This window comes from Vigna radiata, chromosome 6, assembly GCF_000741045.1.
Source record: "Vigna radiata var. radiata cultivar VC1973A chromosome 6, Vradiata_ver6, whole genome shotgun sequence".
NCBI classification, from domain to species: domain Eukaryota; kingdom Viridiplantae; phylum Streptophyta; class Magnoliopsida; order Fabales; family Fabaceae; genus Vigna; species Vigna radiata.
The window spans coordinates 179,754-198,325 of NC_028356.1; the positions used below are offsets into that span (position 1 = coordinate 179,754).

The 18,572-nt window shown below is 31.8% G+C and overlaps 3 protein-coding genes across 7 annotated transcripts; 1 reads left to right on the top strand and 2 right to left on the bottom strand.

The window, feature by feature from the left end:
* Positions 1-389: 389 nt before the first annotated feature.
* LOC106763166 (probable E3 ubiquitin-protein ligase MARCH10) lies at positions 390-6,997 on the bottom strand. Of its 5 annotated transcripts, XM_014647374.2 has the most exons (9): positions 6,740-6,997; positions 6,422-6,515; positions 5,529-5,993; positions 5,239-5,401; positions 4,412-4,709; positions 2,656-2,728; positions 2,213-2,303; positions 1,046-1,125; positions 390-946 (listed from the first exon to the last, which is right to left on the bottom strand). In XM_014647374.2, exons 2-9 carry the CDS (start codon positions 6,491-6,493, stop codon positions 683-685), a joined length of 1,506 nt encoding a protein of 501 aa, XP_014502860.1. In that variant the 5' UTR covers positions 6,494-6,515; positions 6,740-6,997; the 3' UTR covers positions 390-682. The 5 variants fall into 5 exon arrangements, with proteins under 5 accessions (XP_014502860.1, XP_022637469.1, XP_014502861.1 ...); XM_022781748.1 differs by lacking the exon at positions 6,422-6,515; XM_014647375.2 differs by lacking the exon at positions 6,740-6,997 and having other exon boundaries at positions 5,550-5,993; positions 6,422-6,730.
* Positions 6,998-9,939: 2,942 nt separating this feature from the next.
* Positions 9,940-11,116, top strand: LOC106764067 (VQ motif-containing protein 22-like). The gene has a single exon (XM_014648278.2). The coding sequence runs from the start codon at positions 10,157-10,159 to the stop codon at positions 10,682-10,684; it is 528 nt and encodes a 175-aa protein (XP_014503764.1). The 5' UTR covers positions 9,940-10,156; the 3' UTR covers positions 10,685-11,116.
* Positions 11,117-12,294: 1,178 nt separating this feature from the next.
* On the bottom strand, positions 12,295-15,933 carry LOC106765285 (choline-phosphate cytidylyltransferase 2). The gene is made up of 8 exons (XM_014649853.2): positions 15,704-15,933; positions 15,353-15,466; positions 15,166-15,261; positions 15,007-15,049; positions 14,758-14,913; positions 14,522-14,602; positions 12,980-13,090; positions 12,295-12,873 (listed from the first exon to the last, which is right to left on the bottom strand). The coding sequence occupies exons 1-8, from the start codon at positions 15,838-15,840 to the stop codon at positions 12,655-12,657; spliced, it is 957 nt and encodes a 318-aa protein (XP_014505339.1). The 5' UTR covers positions 15,841-15,933; the 3' UTR covers positions 12,295-12,654.
* Between the last annotated feature and the right edge of the window lie 2,639 nt (positions 15,934-18,572).

Genomic DNA, 18,572 nt, shown 5'->3' on the forward strand with positions numbered 1-18,572 from the left:
ATTTGTAGCATGTAGGTCTGACTTGGGATAAATATAGGTTCGGTTTAACCTCGTTGATTTCAGTCCAAAATCACTTTAGTATTTTAAAATCCATCTCCAGTCAGATATTTTATAAAGACAATTTATATAATAATTATTTTTATAATAGGTTATGAAATAACTAATTAGCAGTTCATAAACTCCTCTGTTCTTTCTTTTCTTTAAATGGATATTTTGGGCTTACCTTAACATTAGAATGCGCAAATTTTGTGAAGACTATGCACAATTTTTTTAATACTGTGATTTCATGAATGGTTAATTTCTCATGGGTTTACCTTTATATTTTCCAATTTAATAGATTTCAGCCGGATCTGCCTACATGAAATTCATGCACTCTAAAACACCTCGCGAAGCTAACAACTTTCTTTCTTTTTCTTTATTTTGTCATACGAGTAACTTTTCCTAAACTTGCAAATTTGCACTGAAGGGGTGTTTCATCAAATAGGTTGAATTACATTATAAGAGTGTTTGTGAGCGAAAGGGAAGAACATAGCATAGGAAAGTACCCTTTAACTATGATCTTGGTTCACACCTTCAAGTGGAAATCCTGATGTTTGATTGCAGTGTAAAAATTTGAGTTAAAAAAGAACAAAAATCTTCATAGTACTTGTCAGTTGAGGAAGACTGCCCTGAGCTAGTTGTATCAACTGTTGCCATGATGCTGCGGCAGTTCTGGCGTCGTTGATGATTGTCTTTGTGGTTGATGTTCTGTTTGATTTTCCTGCCTCTGATGATTTACATGCTGTCGACGCGGTTGCTCTGTCATGTTAACATTCTGGATAGAGGATTGAATCCTCCAAATATTTCTCCATCCAATAAATTCCATAACCAGAGAGTTGGTACTGATTGTAATGCCAAACCCAGTGAATGAGGAAAGGAGAATCGAGAGAACTGCATTTAAATTGAGCTACAAAAGTGTAAAAAGATGCATGTCAAAATATATCTGTTTACTTCCAAAGAGTCCAAATATCTTCATGAAGACAGGGTAGGAACTATATCATCTTACAATAGTATAAAATAAATGAGCTAAGAGGATAAGAATTGCAAACTGGAAGCAGGCATAAGCCCAAACGAAACTCCTGCTCACTGCAAAACAACATCATCACTCGTGTTAATGAGAAAATAATAACTCCGTATCATATGGTCTACAGCAAAGGGATTAAAGCAACTCCAGAAGGTCTAATGAGCGCGAAAATTAGAGTATCGGTCTCCTAATAAATTTTAATGTCAGCAACAATAGGACTATGTCAACTTCTTTTACCATTTTATAAAATCCTAATCTAGATATTGCGGGAGTCAGAAATTTATATCTTTGAACTCAAAGGACTTGACTGTATTCCCCCATTTGCAAAAACCCAAAGAAAACTGTTTCTTTGAACTCACCAGAATTAACTATAACAAACCCCCCTGCCCAAAGCCAAATACTTGAAAATACGTTCTTCCTTGATAAACCAATAATATTTGGTTGAGAATGTTAAACTTCTTTGGACAGACCTTATTACTTTTTCAATTCTTTTGGTGGTAGGGAAAGCTTACATAAAGTATGACATTTACGAGTCTACTGAGGAAAGACATACTAAAAAATAATTCCTAGCCAATGGAGGCCAAAACAATTGTGATTTAGATGCTTATATGAATATACTTTTAGTCCAATATTTGTCAATTATAATGCACTGTTACTTTTAGTAGAATATTTGTCAATTTTCATTGCATGTATTCCATTTTCCTATTTCATAAATGATTTTTACTGTTGACTTTAACCATAACTTGCTCACTTAAAAAAAAAGAAACATAGCATGCAATGCCATGATAACCTACTATCTGATTCTAGCAACACACTATTAGTAATTCTTTTCAACACTCTTTCTACTATTTATTAAAATTCACGCAAGTCTTACGGAATAATAAATGGGATTCGTTAAGTAGGAGATGAGGCCCACATCAATATCATCCAATAGAAGGAATATATTGAAAAAAGTGTTGAGGATTGTATTCCTAACATTCCTCTAACCTTCTTTGATATATTTGACAGTTATACTTTAGTAAAATTCATTTTATGCTTCATAAATAATAAAAATAAAAACCAGCATAAAAAATGAAAGCATAAGGGAAAAACTAAGAAAACTTAACATAAAATGACTTTGAAATGCTACACAGAAGAAAACAACTTTACCCATAGTTGACGCAATCATAGATGAAAGGAGACCTAAAACACAGGCAAAAGGTAATGAAATGGCAAGAGCACGAGGGCCCAAATCTGAAACCTGGTAAACTAGAAACCATTGGGTCAGGAATACATTTCACACGTTAAAATATTAACAAAGGAAGACAACACTAGAATAAATAAATGAAGTACAAACAGAATTATGTCCAAGTGCTCTCATACAAAAAGTATTATAAGCATGGACTTCGTATTGGTAGTAAGTAATAAATAGGCATAGAAACAATATCTACATTTACCCCCCATAAGACACTCAGGTACAAAATGAATTCTAGGCAATAATTAATGAGTAAATTGAACAAAATAATAAAATGCAAAAAACCCATTTGTTTAAATTTGGTCCTGCAAACTACAAGTCACCATAAACTTCATTGCAGATACAAAGAAAAACATACCAGTAGTTGCTCTAGAAAACAAAAGTAAGAAAGCATGCTGACCAAGATAAGTACTGGTACATCCTGCCAGATCCTGTCATGCGTGAAATAGCCAGAATCCGTTACAATCAGAAAAGAAGAAATTCACTGGTTATTTGTCATAGGTTTTTGTAGACCTAACAAGATGATATTTATGTCATTTTAGGATGAGTATCTTACATTAACGTGTTAGGTTTTGATGTATCTTCTTCTCTTGAGAAAGTACTTTGTTTACCAAAAGCAAAAACATAAACTAAAAGATATATATTGTACGTTGTTCAAATTCAGAATCAACTGCCTATGTTTCTTATACAGCCCATCAGCCAAGAGATACGGAGTAGGCTTTTCAGTTTGTTTGATGGGCCGGATTGTGCCCCATAGCTTGGAGCGGAATCTCTAGATTAACTTCAAAAGTTTGGCATGAGCAAAGGATAAAGTTTTGCTGCAATGTCTTGTACACTGTTATCTGTCATCTTCATTTATATTAGTCCTTTTCCCTTCTACTCGCCTGGCGTCAAGTCTACCTGTGGTGTCTTTGGATGTTATATTTATGTGCACTCTCATGATCCTAATCTCATAAAATTAGACCCTAGAGCTCTTTTAGTGTTTTTATTAATTATTCCCTAATAAAAAAAGATACAAATGTTATCATCTAGAGAGCCGCCGTGTTTTTATCACTTGAAGCAGAGGAGTTTCCCTTCCTATCATTACCACATCTTGCAGGATGCTCAAAACTATGACGAGAACACCAAAAGTGGGATCAAACCAACCCACAGTGAGGAAGAAGACAAATTCTCAGGCAAAAAAAAATCAAAGACAACCCACTTTGACTCTAGAGCAAGAAGAGTTTTCTGACTCAGGTTGATGAAGATCATACTTGATGACCTTAAAATAAAGGTTGAAATCCTTGTGCAATTGGACAAGTCAACCCTATTGAAATTGATATGGGACTAAGACACCCCATAGTACCTAAGTTTCTACCAAGTTATCAAGCAAGGTAGCCTTGAGCGTGATCCCTAGGGACTATTGTATATCCATATTTCACTTGGATGTGTGATCTCTAATACCTAGGTCAAGCGTATCTAGAGAGGAGTTTCTCGGGGTTATGTTGCTCTATAATACGTAGGTATAGTGGATAACTCTTGGGCAAGACTTAAGGACTGAATGTAGACATAATTGACCAGACTCCTTATTTCTATGTTTATGTTTTTGTTATATGGGATGAAAGGTTTTGGACTTACTTTCTACATCTATTTTTTGGAAATTGAATATTTTTCCATCAAAGGTTTAGCACTAAACCTTTTTCAAAAGAACTCAATTAACCTCCCTCAAGAGTTCTTGAGGTCACTTGGTTAGCAATGTTTATTGTAATCCTCTTCTTTGTATTATTTATTTTCCTTTAAACGAAAAGAGAATGCCAAACCATAACAAGAGATATCTTCCTGCAACCTATTTATATGTGTGCAAGTAAACTGAAGCTGCAGCCTTTCAGTATAACAACCCAAAATAGTTAGATTTACAACTTTTTATAGTCTTATAATCAGCCCCGCGGCCCTAATATCATAGATAAACCAAATAAGATACTTGGACTTCTAGCCTTGTATATTCTAATAGATATCAAAGTCTGGAACACAAGACCTATAAGATAAACATGACAATAACACTTTAGGTCTCTTCTATGTCAGTTTAAGTGCTAATTGAACACACAAATGACACAAACAGACATAATTAATCATACCTGTAATAAGATACCTCTGCCCGTGGTGGCACATTTGATGTCTGCCTAGCTGTAGTGTCACGACTGCAAATTTTCAACAGTGTTACCGGGAGGTTTTGGACTTCCCGCTTGCAGACATCACAGGTCCTGTTTCCCTTTATACTAAACCACTTCACTGCACATTCCCGGTGAGCAAGTGCAAGATCACCTCTACAACTGCATTCCATCTTAAGTGTATTCCCTCCTTCCCCAAGCTCCACCAAACAAATCCTACAAACTGCTTGTTCTTCTGGAATATCCTCAGTGTCATCTTCAATGGCTGAAAAGGAAAGAACCGAGTGAAAAGACACGACGGAGGACAAGGACAGATTTAAGCATATGGTTAACAATACCTACAGAAAAATGATAATAGAAACTTGATCAAAAAAATTTAATCATGGTAAGAAAAAATCCACTTCCTTATTAACCTGTTGCTATTTAAATATCAAGTAATTCTAACTCACAGAAAAACACAATCTAATCTATAAACTAAACCCTAAAATCAAAATTAAAAGTTAACATCATTATAAACTTCATCAGGGTTACTGTTCCTTTCTTTAATTTGGAGAGTCCACCGCAATAAAATGAAAGGACTTTTGGATTATATATATCCAGGCAATCTCCATTTCCTTTCCTGTATATTAATGTTGCTAATTTCATTCAATTTATGGTTTAGGGCTCAACTCAATATCAAATACTTGTTGCTTCTGAGAACATCTGAAATTTCGCATAATGTTGATCAAGAAGTTTGAAAAAAGTGATATTTATAAGAAAACTTAGTAAATTCCATATATATTGCATGGAATTACCAATCTCTGGAACCAAACCACCATCGCTTGATTTTCTACGAACAGTTTGCCTTGCTGAAATTACACGAATCAAGCCCCTGGAATCTGTAACCCTTAAACTAGCGGCTTTGCTTTTAACTGGGACTGAAAATGATCGAGTAATATGCGGATGACCATCCATTTTCTATACAAGAAAAAGGCATATAGTAAGCAACACATGCTATTTTTCACTTACAAAAGGTAAAAAAGTAAGTACAGCGTAAAAGTAGTTTGTTTTGGTCTTGAGACAATAATGAACAGTGGAAACATACACTTGAACCAGAATCACATACAAGATGTCTTCCATCTTCGTTCTCTGAAGCTGAAGTTCCAAATGGAGTAACTGGCAATGAGTGTGCACCTTTTATTGATGGGGAGATGACCTTATTTTTAAGAGACGGATGAATGGAAGATTTATCCAAAGGAGCATCTGATAAGGGAGTTTTAGGAACTATTAGACCTGCCCTTTCAAAATCCTGGGAACAAGTATTTGTCTTGACGCCCTTCTGAGGAAGTAAAGTTCTCATTGAAGACCTGACTTTGGCTGAATTTGGCCTTGGAGGAAGTCCTCTACTGGAACCAGGACTTGATCGTGAAACTGAAGGACCATCGGTTTTTGCAAAAGTAGATAATGCTATATCTAGTGACCACGCTGGTATTTGCAGTGAGGATAGATTAGGTCGTCTGGACTGAGGTATCTTGGGGGCCTTGTCACCCTTTTCATTTCCAGTACATCTCTACAATGCCAAGCCATCAAACTAAATTCAGAGCTGGACCTGTTCATATTCCTTTTACGATGACACGGTATTATAATTAATTATTACTTTAGTCTATCCAGTTCATACTAAATTGCTAAAACATTGATGGTAATCTAATGCTAATCAATTGGAAAAAATATGTATATATATATAAACAGATTATTGTGCAGTGCAGAACCTAGACTCATACATAAAAAATCATCTGGAATGAAAAATAAATCGCACAATTAAATTAATAATCGCATTACGATCACTCAGATCAAACCCAAACCTGGGTTTCTTCTGCGAAAAAAAAAAAAATATATATATATATATATATATATATATATATATATATATATANATATATATATATATATATATATATATATATATATATATATATATATATATATATTTAGAGTAACCTGGGAAGGATCTGGCACAAAATCAGCGTCAAATCGAGGCTGAGCATCAGCACCGTCACCTCTCTTTTCCATTCAGAGAAACGCTTTGGCAAAACTGTTACAGTTTCCGCATCAAATGCCCAAATGCCATAATGTGTGTTATATTTTGATTTACTTGTGATTAGCATTATAATAATGGAAGGAAAAGGAGGTGACAATGATGATACCGATCGAAACAAGGGTTAGGGTTCCTTTGATTCAGATAATTAATTAATTAATTAATTAACCAAACTAAAAAGATTATTCGCTTTTTTGGAGTTGTTAACTCGCGATTATTACCCGCCAACTGCAACTCGTGACAGGCCAACTTTATGATCCTTCCACTTCTCCCACGATTCTCCATTTTACGTTCTTTTTCTCTTTCCTTCTTCTGCACTTTGCTCACACACTTTTCTTTGAGTCCTCACACGCCTCTTTCAATTCTTTCCAGTTTTTTTCCATCTTTTCTCATCTCACAGATTCAATAAATATACATGAATAATCAAACGCCACCTAACCTCATTTTTCTTCCATGGAAGAACTCATCTTCCTTTATTTTTCTCAAGAAATAAAATGTGTATTTGACGTCAATTTTGTAAAAACATATTTATAGAGTTTAAGGTCTGTATTATTTATTTGTATAAAAAAAAATTATTCTCTATTAACCCATATTATATTATTATTCTGTAAAAGTTAGTAATACTTCTTTATATAAATTCTCATTTATATTTTTTGTTTCAAATAATAATAAGTACTAATTTTAATATTTATTAGGAGAATGTTTATTATAATTTTAAAATATTAAAGTTTAGTTAAAATAGCTTATTTTATTTATAAACAACTTATATATATATATATATATATATATATATATATATATATATAATAAATTTATTGAAAAAAATTAATAATAATAATTTATAATTATAAACGTATTCAACAATTAGACGCTGTACGTTAAACTAACTCTTGATTTTATTACTAAAATAAATATTAACCCAATAAAAAATGCCAAATTAATTATATTTTAATTTTCATGAATTTTTAGTGTTAAAGATTTGTCTAAATTCCCCATCCAAATATGGTGCTTTTAAATATTAGGAGAACGATATGTTTATTATAATTTTAAAATATTAAAATTCACGTATGTATTATAAGGAGGTTTTATATCATAAGTAATAAATGTATGTAATAAGTTTATTTTTATTAACGACGATTTCTAATTAATTATTAATTAAATATCAAATTAACCTTCGTATAAAAACAAAACGTGTTTAGCATTGCTGTACTTTAAACTAAGACAATAACTCTTAGTTTTATTATTACTTAAATAAATATTAACTCGATATAAAGAAAATTGCCAAATTGGTTAAATATTCATTTTTGTGAAATTTTAGTGTTATGATTTTGATATTATCACTCCATCATAACATTTTTTAAATTAATCATTATTAATTAAGTTGACAATTTTATCGTATATTACCAATTTTGTCCGATTGTCAACTCAAATAAATGGAATTTAATTGTATTTTTATGTGAGACTTGTTATTTTTTATGTTATAAAATTCATTTATATGAAAGTAGGTTTTGAGGCTGAACTTTGAGTTGATTTTGGAGATAATAACTATATACTATTTAAATAGTGTGTTTAGGACAATAAAATATTAATATTTTGTTTTTAGTATAATAAGAAAAAAAAATACAAGTTATGTTAATTTTGCTTAAATATCTATGTTTATTAAAGAGAAATATAATATGATATATGATTAATTTTGAAGAAAATTTTGTTTTTTTTTTGTTTTAAAAATAAAAAGTCTTAGAGGTTCTCAAATGTTTGTATATTAAAGTTAATTTTCCTTTTCATAAATATGTGTAACAATTACTAAATATGTGTTTATGTTGTATATTGTTGTTGTTTCTATTTTTTTTAAGCAAAAAAAATGTGGAACAACTACTTGTTAAAAATCTACGTAACTTTAAAAATATTTAAGCAACTTTCCTAAAACTATTTAATTAAGAAGATACTTGAATATTTTTAAGGAGACGTATTAAAATAGAGGTATCAAAACTTTTAGGAATATAAACATGGGAGATTTATGACACAAGTAAAACTGAGGTCTCTCAAATGTTGAACTCAACACAATTTTATAAGGATGATTAAAAGTTAAAAATATTTTTAAATAATTACAAGTTTCTTTATTTCCAAAACCTAAATTTATTTGTGATTTTATGCTTATTTTGTTTTGAATGATTATCTATATTTATCTTACTTTTCTTTCAACCAATCACTTAATATATTTCATCTATAATTATATAATTTTACAGAATCACATAATACCAATATCACTAAATAGGTAAAGATTTAGAATACAAAGTCCAAACATAATTAGAATACAAAGTTCAAACGCAATTTAGTTAATTAATTAAAACTAATTTTGCTTAGATGACTGGTTTATTATATCAATTCGATTTGATGCAATGACCAGTGATAGTTTAATTTATAATGGAGAGAGAAGTTACTAAAATAAAAAGAAAAAATATTTAATCAGTGAGAAAACTAAAAATTGAAAAAAAAAATTATGATATTTTAACAATTTTTTTATAATAAATTATGTGTTGTTATTTTATTGTTTGGTGAAAAAAGTAAAAATACAAAAAAAAATCATAATATTTTAACAATTTTTTTAATAATAATTAATCACAAACTATCACATAAGTTATTGTAAAAAATTATAAAAGAAAGTCGTTAAAGATATCATTTTTTAAAGAAAGAAGAGAGGAAGGTAATGGAAAGTTTCATTTGAAGTTACCAATAAACTAATTTTGCTTAGATGACTGATTTACTATATGAATTCAATTTGATGCAATTAATGAATACTGATAGTTTGGTTGATAATGAAGAGAAGTTAGTAAAATAAAAAGAAAAAAATATTTAATTGGTGAGAAAGGTAAAAATGTGAGAAAAAAATGACTACGATATTATAATAATTTTTTTTATAACATATTATGTGACTATTTTATTAGTTTATATATTTAAAACGGATGAATCAGATACTATCGTGTAAATAATTATCGTATAAGTAATTATAAACACAAATTATCATATAAACAATTATAAAAATATTGTAAAAAAAATTGTTAAAGATAATTTTTTTTTAAAAAAAAAAAAAAAGAGAGGAAGGTAGTGGGGAGTTTCATTTGAAGTCACTAATAAACTGAATTGAATTCAATGGAAGAGTCCAAGTCATCCACAACACTCAAATCATTCACTCACTCAATATTCACATTTCAACCCAATGAAGCTGCTGCTTCCTCGATGCATCCTCACAATCATGCATTGCATTTGCATCTCTCACTCCACCACACATGACTCACGACACACACAACCTCAAATTAACTTCTTACTTTTTCTCATTAACCAAAACATCATCGTAATATTATTCATTTAATACTACTCCAACCATGCAATATTTTTCTTAATTAATTAATTAATACAATAATAATCAAGTTGGTCCTTGTGGGAGAGATGAACACGTGGCCCATGGATGAAGGGCGAGGATGTTTCGTTGAGTTGGTAAGTATGAGGATGACTAATAAGGACACCATAAATAGCCCACCATTGCAAACTTTTCTTCCTTCCTCACCAAACCAAACCAAACCAAACAAAACAAAAACAAAACCAAATTGTGTTTCCCTCCTTCCATAACTCATGTTAACATGTCCGCTCCTATTCCTAACGATCACTGGCTCCATTTCTATCAACAAACCCAATTCTCCGGCGGCGGTCAAGAGCTGCTCCCCTCTTCTGTTTCCGAGGCTACAACCGTCACAACCACCACCGTGGCGCCGGCCCAGTTGAGCCCAGAGGGCGGAGTGTCGAAGCCCGTCAGGCGGCGTTACCGGGCCTCGAGGCGAACTCCCACGACTCTTCTTAACACGGACACCACCAACTTCCGGGCGATGGTGCAACAGTTCACCGGCGCTCCTTCTGCGCCTGATCTGTTTGGGCCGACACGTCCACTCCCCGTCAACCCTAATGGGCTGATGTTGGCCCCTTCTCACTCTCTTCAGCAGCAGCAACAGCAGCTTTATCAGCAGCAGTTCTACCCAACAGCGTACACAGAAGGAGCAGAGAACGGTTTGTTTGAGAGAGTGAGCAACGCAACGGGATCAACAGCGACAAATGATGGAGGTGGGGTTTTGATGGAGCACGCAAGGCTTTTCTTGCCAACTTCCTCTTCTTGATTCTTCCCACTCAGACTGAGAGCGACATATATGCAAAGCAGAACAGAACTTGGATAATTAGGTGCTAACTTGTTGACAAAACCTCCTATCTGCGTCAATGTGAAATGGAATTTTACGTTTCTTTCTCTGCTGTAGGCACCACAAATCCATCTATCTTTTTTTTTTCTTTTTTTATTTTATTATTTCGATGATGAAGATGATCGTGCTGTGCTTCTATATCTCCTTCTGGGTGTTGCCCCAGGCTTTTATTTTTATTTTTTGTTTAAATCTCTGTATTTGGTTTTTTCTTTTTTTATGTATTTTTAGTTATTTGGGAGCCTTCTCTTTGGGGGAGTCGTAGTTCCAGAATATTTAATTTAGTTGTTTTGGATATGGTCATTTGGTCACAGCCTGCCAACCAATACTCTTTTACGTATGTTGACTTGCTTCCTATTATGCCTCTCTCTCTCTCTCTCTCTCTCTCTCTCTCTCTATGTCTCTCTCTAACACAACCTTATTCATGCACTCAATTTTGTATTAATTCATGTCAATTCATATTTTTTTTTTTATCAAACTACTTATCTTGCAACAATAATTATTGGACACTAAGCAACCTATATTAAACGCACGAGGGAGGGATAAAAGAGATTAATTTATACAAGAGGCGATGATATGATAGAGATAAATCATTGATGTTGAGTGAGGTGCGTGAAATGGAGTTTCAACTATTAAACCTCTGTTTACTAAATACTTTTTTACATTCTCTTTTTCGTAAAGCTAACACAAAATTATATCACATATATGCATAGCATTCTTTGTCTCCATAGGCTTTGATAACGTAAAATGTGAAAACAACCTTCTTATTACTCAAAAAAAATTACATTATCATCTGTGCTTGCACTGTTAACACTTTACTCATCATAAAACAAATCCTAAATTACTCTGCTTGTACTGTAAATGTCAACTTTATGGTTGGAATTTCAATATTTCTATAGCGAATTTTAAGTTCAGATCACTTCAATTCAATATCCATGGAAGAATATTGGACGAGAAGGATTAATAATCCCTTGAATAGGACCTGTGAGCCTACAAGCCTTAACGAGTTCACTAGTTTGATCCGGGTAGGTTAGTATCTTAATTCATCCGACTACAAATATCCACATTATTCTATATATTCAACAAAAATATACCCCTGTTTGTTTTAGCACTACGACAATAATTTTGATATGTTTTGAAAAAGCATGTTAACGAATAAGAATAAGGACAATGATACTTTGACAACTCTTTTTTAACAACTTTTTGACAACAGGATACGTGTCATCATTTTATTGGTATGTTTGAATTTATCTTTAAAAAAATATTTGAAACGGACCAATCATAGACTGCCACGTATGCGTTGTCAAAAAGTTGTCAAAAAAGAGTTGTTAAAGAGACTTTTTCCTAAGAATAATTTAAACACTATCAATTACGTTTAAATTCATGCAATGTATTTTGCTATAGGAAGCCATTTAATTTTTATAGCATACTCTTCATCTTTTGTGGAAGCTATTGCATTTTATGCCAAGCCTACAAAGTTTACTCCCTTAAATTGTTAATATTGTACAGTAAGCCGAATTACTACCAACACTTTCTAAAGTAAACGGGCAGCATCTTGATAATACATAATTGTTAATATTGTACAGTAGTCTGTCTCTCAAGTCATAATTAAGGAAGAAAGCGACTCACAAGTTAATCAAAATGTACAATCCAAAATTACGTGAATAAAAAGGTCATTGTATTTTTCCCATCTAAAATAAGCATATGCACAAACAACACTTTCACGTATACCAGCATTCAACACGCAAAATTTTTTACCACACCAGCTAAATGAAAGTTCCCTTGTGCAACTCCAAATCCCCTATCCATGATATAATGCATATGATGTTATAGATACTGCATGGACAGTTGCTATTGACATTCTGCCGAGAACCAAACAATCCATCGAAGTATACCTACTTTTTGTTCTCATCTTTTCCATTATTTTGAGGATTAAGCTCATCATCATTATAGTATTCTTCAAAAAATTCTTCATCACTGTCATCCTCCTCATCATAATAATACTCCTCTTCGTCATCATCCTTATCGACCTTGCCATTTTCAAGACGAAGTGTGCCATCACTTGACAGCTGACGTCTTAACCTCTCCTGAATACGATCCCTAATTGCTGTTCCCTGTTTTGTAGAACCAAGTGATAAGAAAAGACGCGATGAAGTAAACAAGAAATTTACGTACACCACAAGGAAGAATTACATAGCTTTTTCACATAAATTAGCTCACCATCTTGTGGCAACCTTCTTCAAACATTTCCAGAAACCCAGCAACCCAACGGTCAGCATTTTCCACCCACTCATTCCTATGCATACCAGCAGTCTTTGCAACAATTTGGATCTGGATAAACCACACAAATATATACATCTTTACCGTAATTAAGAAAAAACAGATGATTTTTAACGTAGGATACTATTACATGTTGAAAGGGGAATACTTGTGTCCGCAGGACAAGTATTGCCTTACTCTAGAAAAAACATAGGCTTTCACATTCTACTTTCTTAAGAAATATTACTATGACCGAATCCGACATAATTTTCCAAATCACCCAGATATACATTCAGCAAAATCAACAATTTGAAAAGGCTGCTTCCTAATACTGATTTTAGAAACTATTGTTAGACATCTTGTAGCCTTGACATTTAAGGTGTTAATGATATTGTTCCTTTTGAAAAAAAAAAACAAAAAAACTATATATAGAGACAGACACAGAGAGAAAGAGAGAGAGATGAAAAAAATATTAAAATAGTATCAATTCTCTATTTTCTTATACAAGACAACTACGATAAAGCCAGTCCATAGTTTTTCACTCTAGTCTTTTCAGTGAGGACAAGAATCTTAATCTTGTCCAAATATTAACATGAGCTTAGTAAAGTCATGGAGAAAAGGTGAAACAAGAAACATCTAGAATTAGAAGTATAGCTTAAAATAGAGAATTACGCCAAATCAATCAAGAAACTGACTGATATTAGTTTCATGGCAATGAATCATACAACCACTGATTACCAGTGAAAGTGTCAAACGGTGGTCTAGGATACCCGTTAGTGAAGGTTTGATAAAAAAATTTAGGAATTGAGAGCAACCAGTTAAAGCTATATTTAGAAAATAATATAAATATGTAAACTTAGCATGTGCTCAAAGGCTTGCCATCCCTGCCCTAGGGCCTCTTCTCTCATTACAACAGTAATCAAACATCAACAAAAACCAGAAAGTGATGAAACCACGATATCTAATAACGTACAGAAAATATGGAAACAAAGACATATGAGGAAAAGTATCACAACATGAGGACTGCTATATTTGGAAAGGTATATTCAATTAATTTGGTTATGCCAGGAGTCCATGTTTCTGAATTAATCATACTGCATGACTCCTAAGAAGAATAACGCAACATAACCACATGTAAATTCAGATAGGGTCACTAAATTTTTTTGTTGATTTTACTCCTTAATCATGTTTTTGTCTTTGACAAAGCACCCAAAATACTCAAATACAATACGTCATCAAAACTGTGAAAATGAACCATTGAGTCCAAAAACCTGTGGTAGATGTCCAGCTTCCCATACCAGTTTGAATCACAACCGAGAATAACTATGAATTTTTCAAATAACTTTACTTGACGTTCTCAGCTTCTACTCCAATGATGATTACATTACAATATACATGCATTTTCATCCTAACACTTTCACCCCATATAATTCAAATAATTTTTCCCAACACAAGTATTAATTTAATTTGATTAACCAAATGATATCTAATAGCAATACATACCTTTTCACCAACTTTTTCTTGATGTTCTTTCACTTTCTCTTGCAATGTTTTCAACCTTCTATTCACCCTCAGTCGCTTTTCCTATTTAAGATAAAGCAATGAAAACCACAAGAGACAAGAGTATTCACCAAAGGAACAGAAAGAGTAACATCAGTATAGGACAAAACATCGCTGAAAGAGGTATCCTGTTAAATTTTTAAGTAGAATAAATCAAAGAGATTTATGCCAAATCATGCCTTCACATAGCTCACGCCAAGCTCATTTCTTGAGTAGCCACGATCCAAGTTCCGCAACACATATTGGTTATAATCTTTGACAATCCTCATTATAACATCTGACGTGGATATTCCTTCAGTCCGTTTTGTTTCCTTAAACCTCCCAACAGATTTAACCTACACACAAAATTCACGGCTTATAGTACAAGCGAAAAGGGAAAGTGACTGGGAAATAATAATTAAAAAAAAAAAACATTTTGTCATACATACAAATTCATAAACATCATTGGCAGCACCACTGGCATCAGCATAACTGTGGACAATGGGTTGAGAAATGCAAAAAGGATGATCACATTATGCATATATGCAATGAAATAAATGGATCCAAGTTACCAGATTCACAGGTTAATGCTGAAATACTATTCTTACGGAAGAGAGTCATGAGCCACATAGTCAATGTTGTGCTTGTCAAGAAACTCTTGATTAATAACCCAAGGGGCATCAGGAATAACTTCGTCCACCCATCTGCTCTCGAAATGAAACCAAATCGAAATTGAAATTGCGATTGAAATTGAAAGAGCAGAAGCAACAAGGTTCTGTTAACAAAATATCATACTTGCAGTGACGCAGGGATTCGTATCGTTCGGCCTCTGTCATAACAGTTTTGCCTTTGTATTTGTGGGTGACCTCATCGTTGCAACAACCAACCAATAAGTATGTATTCGGAAACCTAAAATTCGAGAGTAAGCAAAAAGTGTTTGTGAAGGGAACCGTGGCGAAACTCTTCCTTCTTTCTTTTTTTACCAGTCTTCAATTAATTAGTTGATTATTAATCATTAATGGATTGACATAAAATGCATAATTGTAAATGATTAATCAGATCTCGGAGGGAAGGAACGAAAGAGGGTGATTAAGATTGAAGGAAGCAGCAAATGCAAAGGAATGAATAGGAGGAAATGATGCATACGATTTCTTGGCTTGCTCGAGGGAGCGAGCGTGGCCAAAGTGGAAGAGATCGTAGATGCCGTCGGCGTAGACTCGAACGGGACGGTCCTCCGGAGGCGACGTCGTTTTGGAATTCGACTGTTCGCTGTGATCTGCCATTCGCCTCTTCTCCTCTGCTCCGCCCCTCTTTTCCTTCGTAATTTCGCAAACGCCGTATGCGCTTTTGCTTTCTTCGCTATTTTTCCCCGAAATTCTTTTTATTTTTTCCTTTTTCTTTTATTAAAGTGTTATTCTTTCCTAATCACGACGACTAAATCGTTGTTTTATAAACATTAATCACTCACCACTTCTTTCCCTCTCCAATTTTTCTTTTTAAACATTTAATAGCGGAAAATAAATAATATATAATAACTTTTATATATATATATATATATATATATATATATATATATATGAAAAAAATTAGTGAGTTAACGTCCTTCTTAAATACAGAAAGTTCTATTATTAAATGTAGATTATGACAGTAATAATTTTTTTGTTATCGAAATTTTACTTAAAGACATTTATAGTTTTATATTAATCATAATATCAATTTATATTAACTATACAATTTCATATTTTCTAATACACTAAGACAGATAAATAATATAAATGAACAAGACGCCGATTAAATTAAATTGTTTTTAATTTCAGCTTTTAAACAATTTAAGATTATGAATATGTTAGAATAAGTTTCAAGTCGAGAATAATGCTTTGATTCTAAGTCTTTTGAGTAATATTAATAGGATCTATCATCATAACTTGTGTATTATCTGCTTTAAAACTTTAAGCTTCATTACGATTAATTCGAAAAAAATTATTTAAATTATCATTCATAAACTCTTAAGCGATGTAAAGACAATTAGGTGTGTATCAGAAAATTTTTCTAAGAATTCTATTTCATTCTCGCTTTCTTTTATTATTTCAAATATATAATTTTTAAAAGTTTAATTTTGATATTTTTTATCAAATAACTTTTTTTTAAAAAAAAAACTTCAATATCATAAAATAACATTGTTGGATTAAAATATAAAAAATCAATTAATATATAATAAGAGAAACAAAAATATGAATCGTGAAAATATTAATAAACTACCATTATAATAAATATATTTCCATACAACTTTATATTATAAATTATAAAATACCCAGCATAAAACCTTCACTTTCTTTGTCATATCATTTCCACGCTCTCCTACCATTTCTGTATTTGTATACTTAGTGAATTTTCATAATCGTTTTTAATATATTTTTTTATCATTATTTTAAATCTTAATATTTCTTTTAAAAATTTCGATGATTAAACACAACCTTGTAATACTGTAAATCTTTATGATATAAACCCAAAATATATGTTAGAAAATGTAATATCCCATTAATAGATAAATCCACTCAATAAAATATTATAATAGTGATAAAACATAGTAGTAAAACATAAAATATGTAATTTCATCATTACAGTTATCCGGGAAATAAGCATAGTAATAAAAACATATTTACAACTTTTACATTACAAAGTATCTTAAAAAGAGTTAAACTGTTATATAATATTTGAATATCTAGACACCCATAGGATTAAGTATGTTTTTAGTTCCTAAACTATCATTCGATTTTGATTTTAGTCCCTACTCGAAACATCAACGATTTTTAGTCCTCCTTGCTTTGAAAGTCTCACTTGTAGTCCTTAAAATTGGACAATGTTAAATTTTTTGTGATGTAGCAAACGGCGATGGTTTGTCCACTACCAGCTTCCCTCTTCACTGGCTGCCACGTAGGCTTTGAATTAAAAAATTAAATTAAAAAAGTGAAAATTCAATTATAGAAAGGGTAAAACTGGAAATTCTTATTATCAGAAAGCCCTATTCTCTCACCCCGCCGCCTCCACCTCACCCCCTTGACCACGACGCTCAACCCAAGCAGGGATATAAGACCGGATTTGTGGTATAAGTACTTACGGAAGAAACAAAACAGAGGCAAAACGCAGCAGGAATGATAAGGAAAGATTATGATGAACGTAGCGAAAGAAGTGAAAGCTTAGAGGAAGGGGATTAGGGATTAGAGAATTAGAAAAGAAGGTGTGGGAAAAGATTTTTTATATTAAAGACAACTACGAAAAGTTATTCTAAAATAAAAATATATATCAGGGACGATTGTGTTATAGTAGCCGTCAGAAATTTTTTTAAGAAAAAAAAAAAAGATACATGCGGTTTTAAGCAAGAACCGTCAGAATGTACTGAGGTTTTCCAAAACCCTCCAAAAAAAACCCTTTTAAAATTAATAATTTTTGTAGTGGTTGTAGTTTTTTTTTCCTATTTAGTCTCATAATTTTTAGTTAAATTTTTTAAAATTTAAATTTTAAAAAATATAAGTATCAAAATTAAAATTAAAATAACTCTTATTAATATTTTTTACATATTCCATATATTTTGAAAAATATATATCAATAATGTATCATAATATTGTCTATTCATATCTAAGATAATTTATACTTTAACAATATGCCTTTTTTTATGAAAAGAAATAATATATCAGTAATGTTTTAACACTCTTTCTTTTCTTTTATATTAAGTTTAAAAAAAGAAAATAAAAGAAATATGAAAAGTATGAAAAGATGGAAAATGGAAATAATATTTAATTGCAGTTTGTTAGTAAAATGATGAAGATGAAGTTTTGATGATGCCCAAATCAAGTCAAGATATATCAAGATTCATGAAGATCCTTTGAAGACTTATTTTTGTTATTAAAAGCTTTTGTAATAATTGTAGTTTTATTGTTTAGGTCTTAGATTTTCATTGGTTTTGATTCCATGTACTTTCATACATTGTAATTTGTGTTAAGAGTCAAAATCACAT

What these genes read in the sequence shown, in the direction of transcription:
- LOC106763166 (XM_014647374.2), bottom strand. Translation starts at nt 6,493, where the DNA reads ATGGAAAAGAGAGGTGACGGTGCTGATGCTCAGCCTCGATTTGACGCT. An exon ending in TTGTGCCAGATCCTTCCCAG is followed by an intron (nt 5,994 to 6,421) that starts GTTACTCTAAAT and finishes TTGGCATTGTAG; the next exon opens with AGATGTACTGGAAATGAAAA. An exon ending in TATGTGATTCTGGTTCAAGT is followed by an intron (nt 5,402 to 5,528) that starts GTATGTTTCCAC and finishes TTTCTTGTATAG; the next exon opens with AAAATGGATGGTCATCCGCA.
- LOC106764067 (XM_014648278.2), top strand. Translation starts at nt 10,157, where the DNA reads ATGTCCGCTCCTATTCCTAACGATCACTGGCTCCATTTCTATCAACAA.
- LOC106765285 (XM_014649853.2), bottom strand. Translation starts at nt 15,840, where the DNA reads ATGGCAGATCACAGCGAACAGTCGAATTCCAAAACGACGTCGCCTCCG. An exon ending in GTGGCTCATGACTCTCTTCC is followed by an intron (nt 15,050 to 15,165) that starts GTAAGAATAGTA and finishes CATTGTCCACAG; the next exon opens with TTATGCTGATGCCAGTGGTG. An exon ending in TTGGCGTGAGCTATGTGAAG is followed by an intron (nt 14,603 to 14,757) that starts GCATGATTTGGC and finishes TATCTTAAATAG; the next exon opens with GAAAAGCGACTGAGGGTGAA.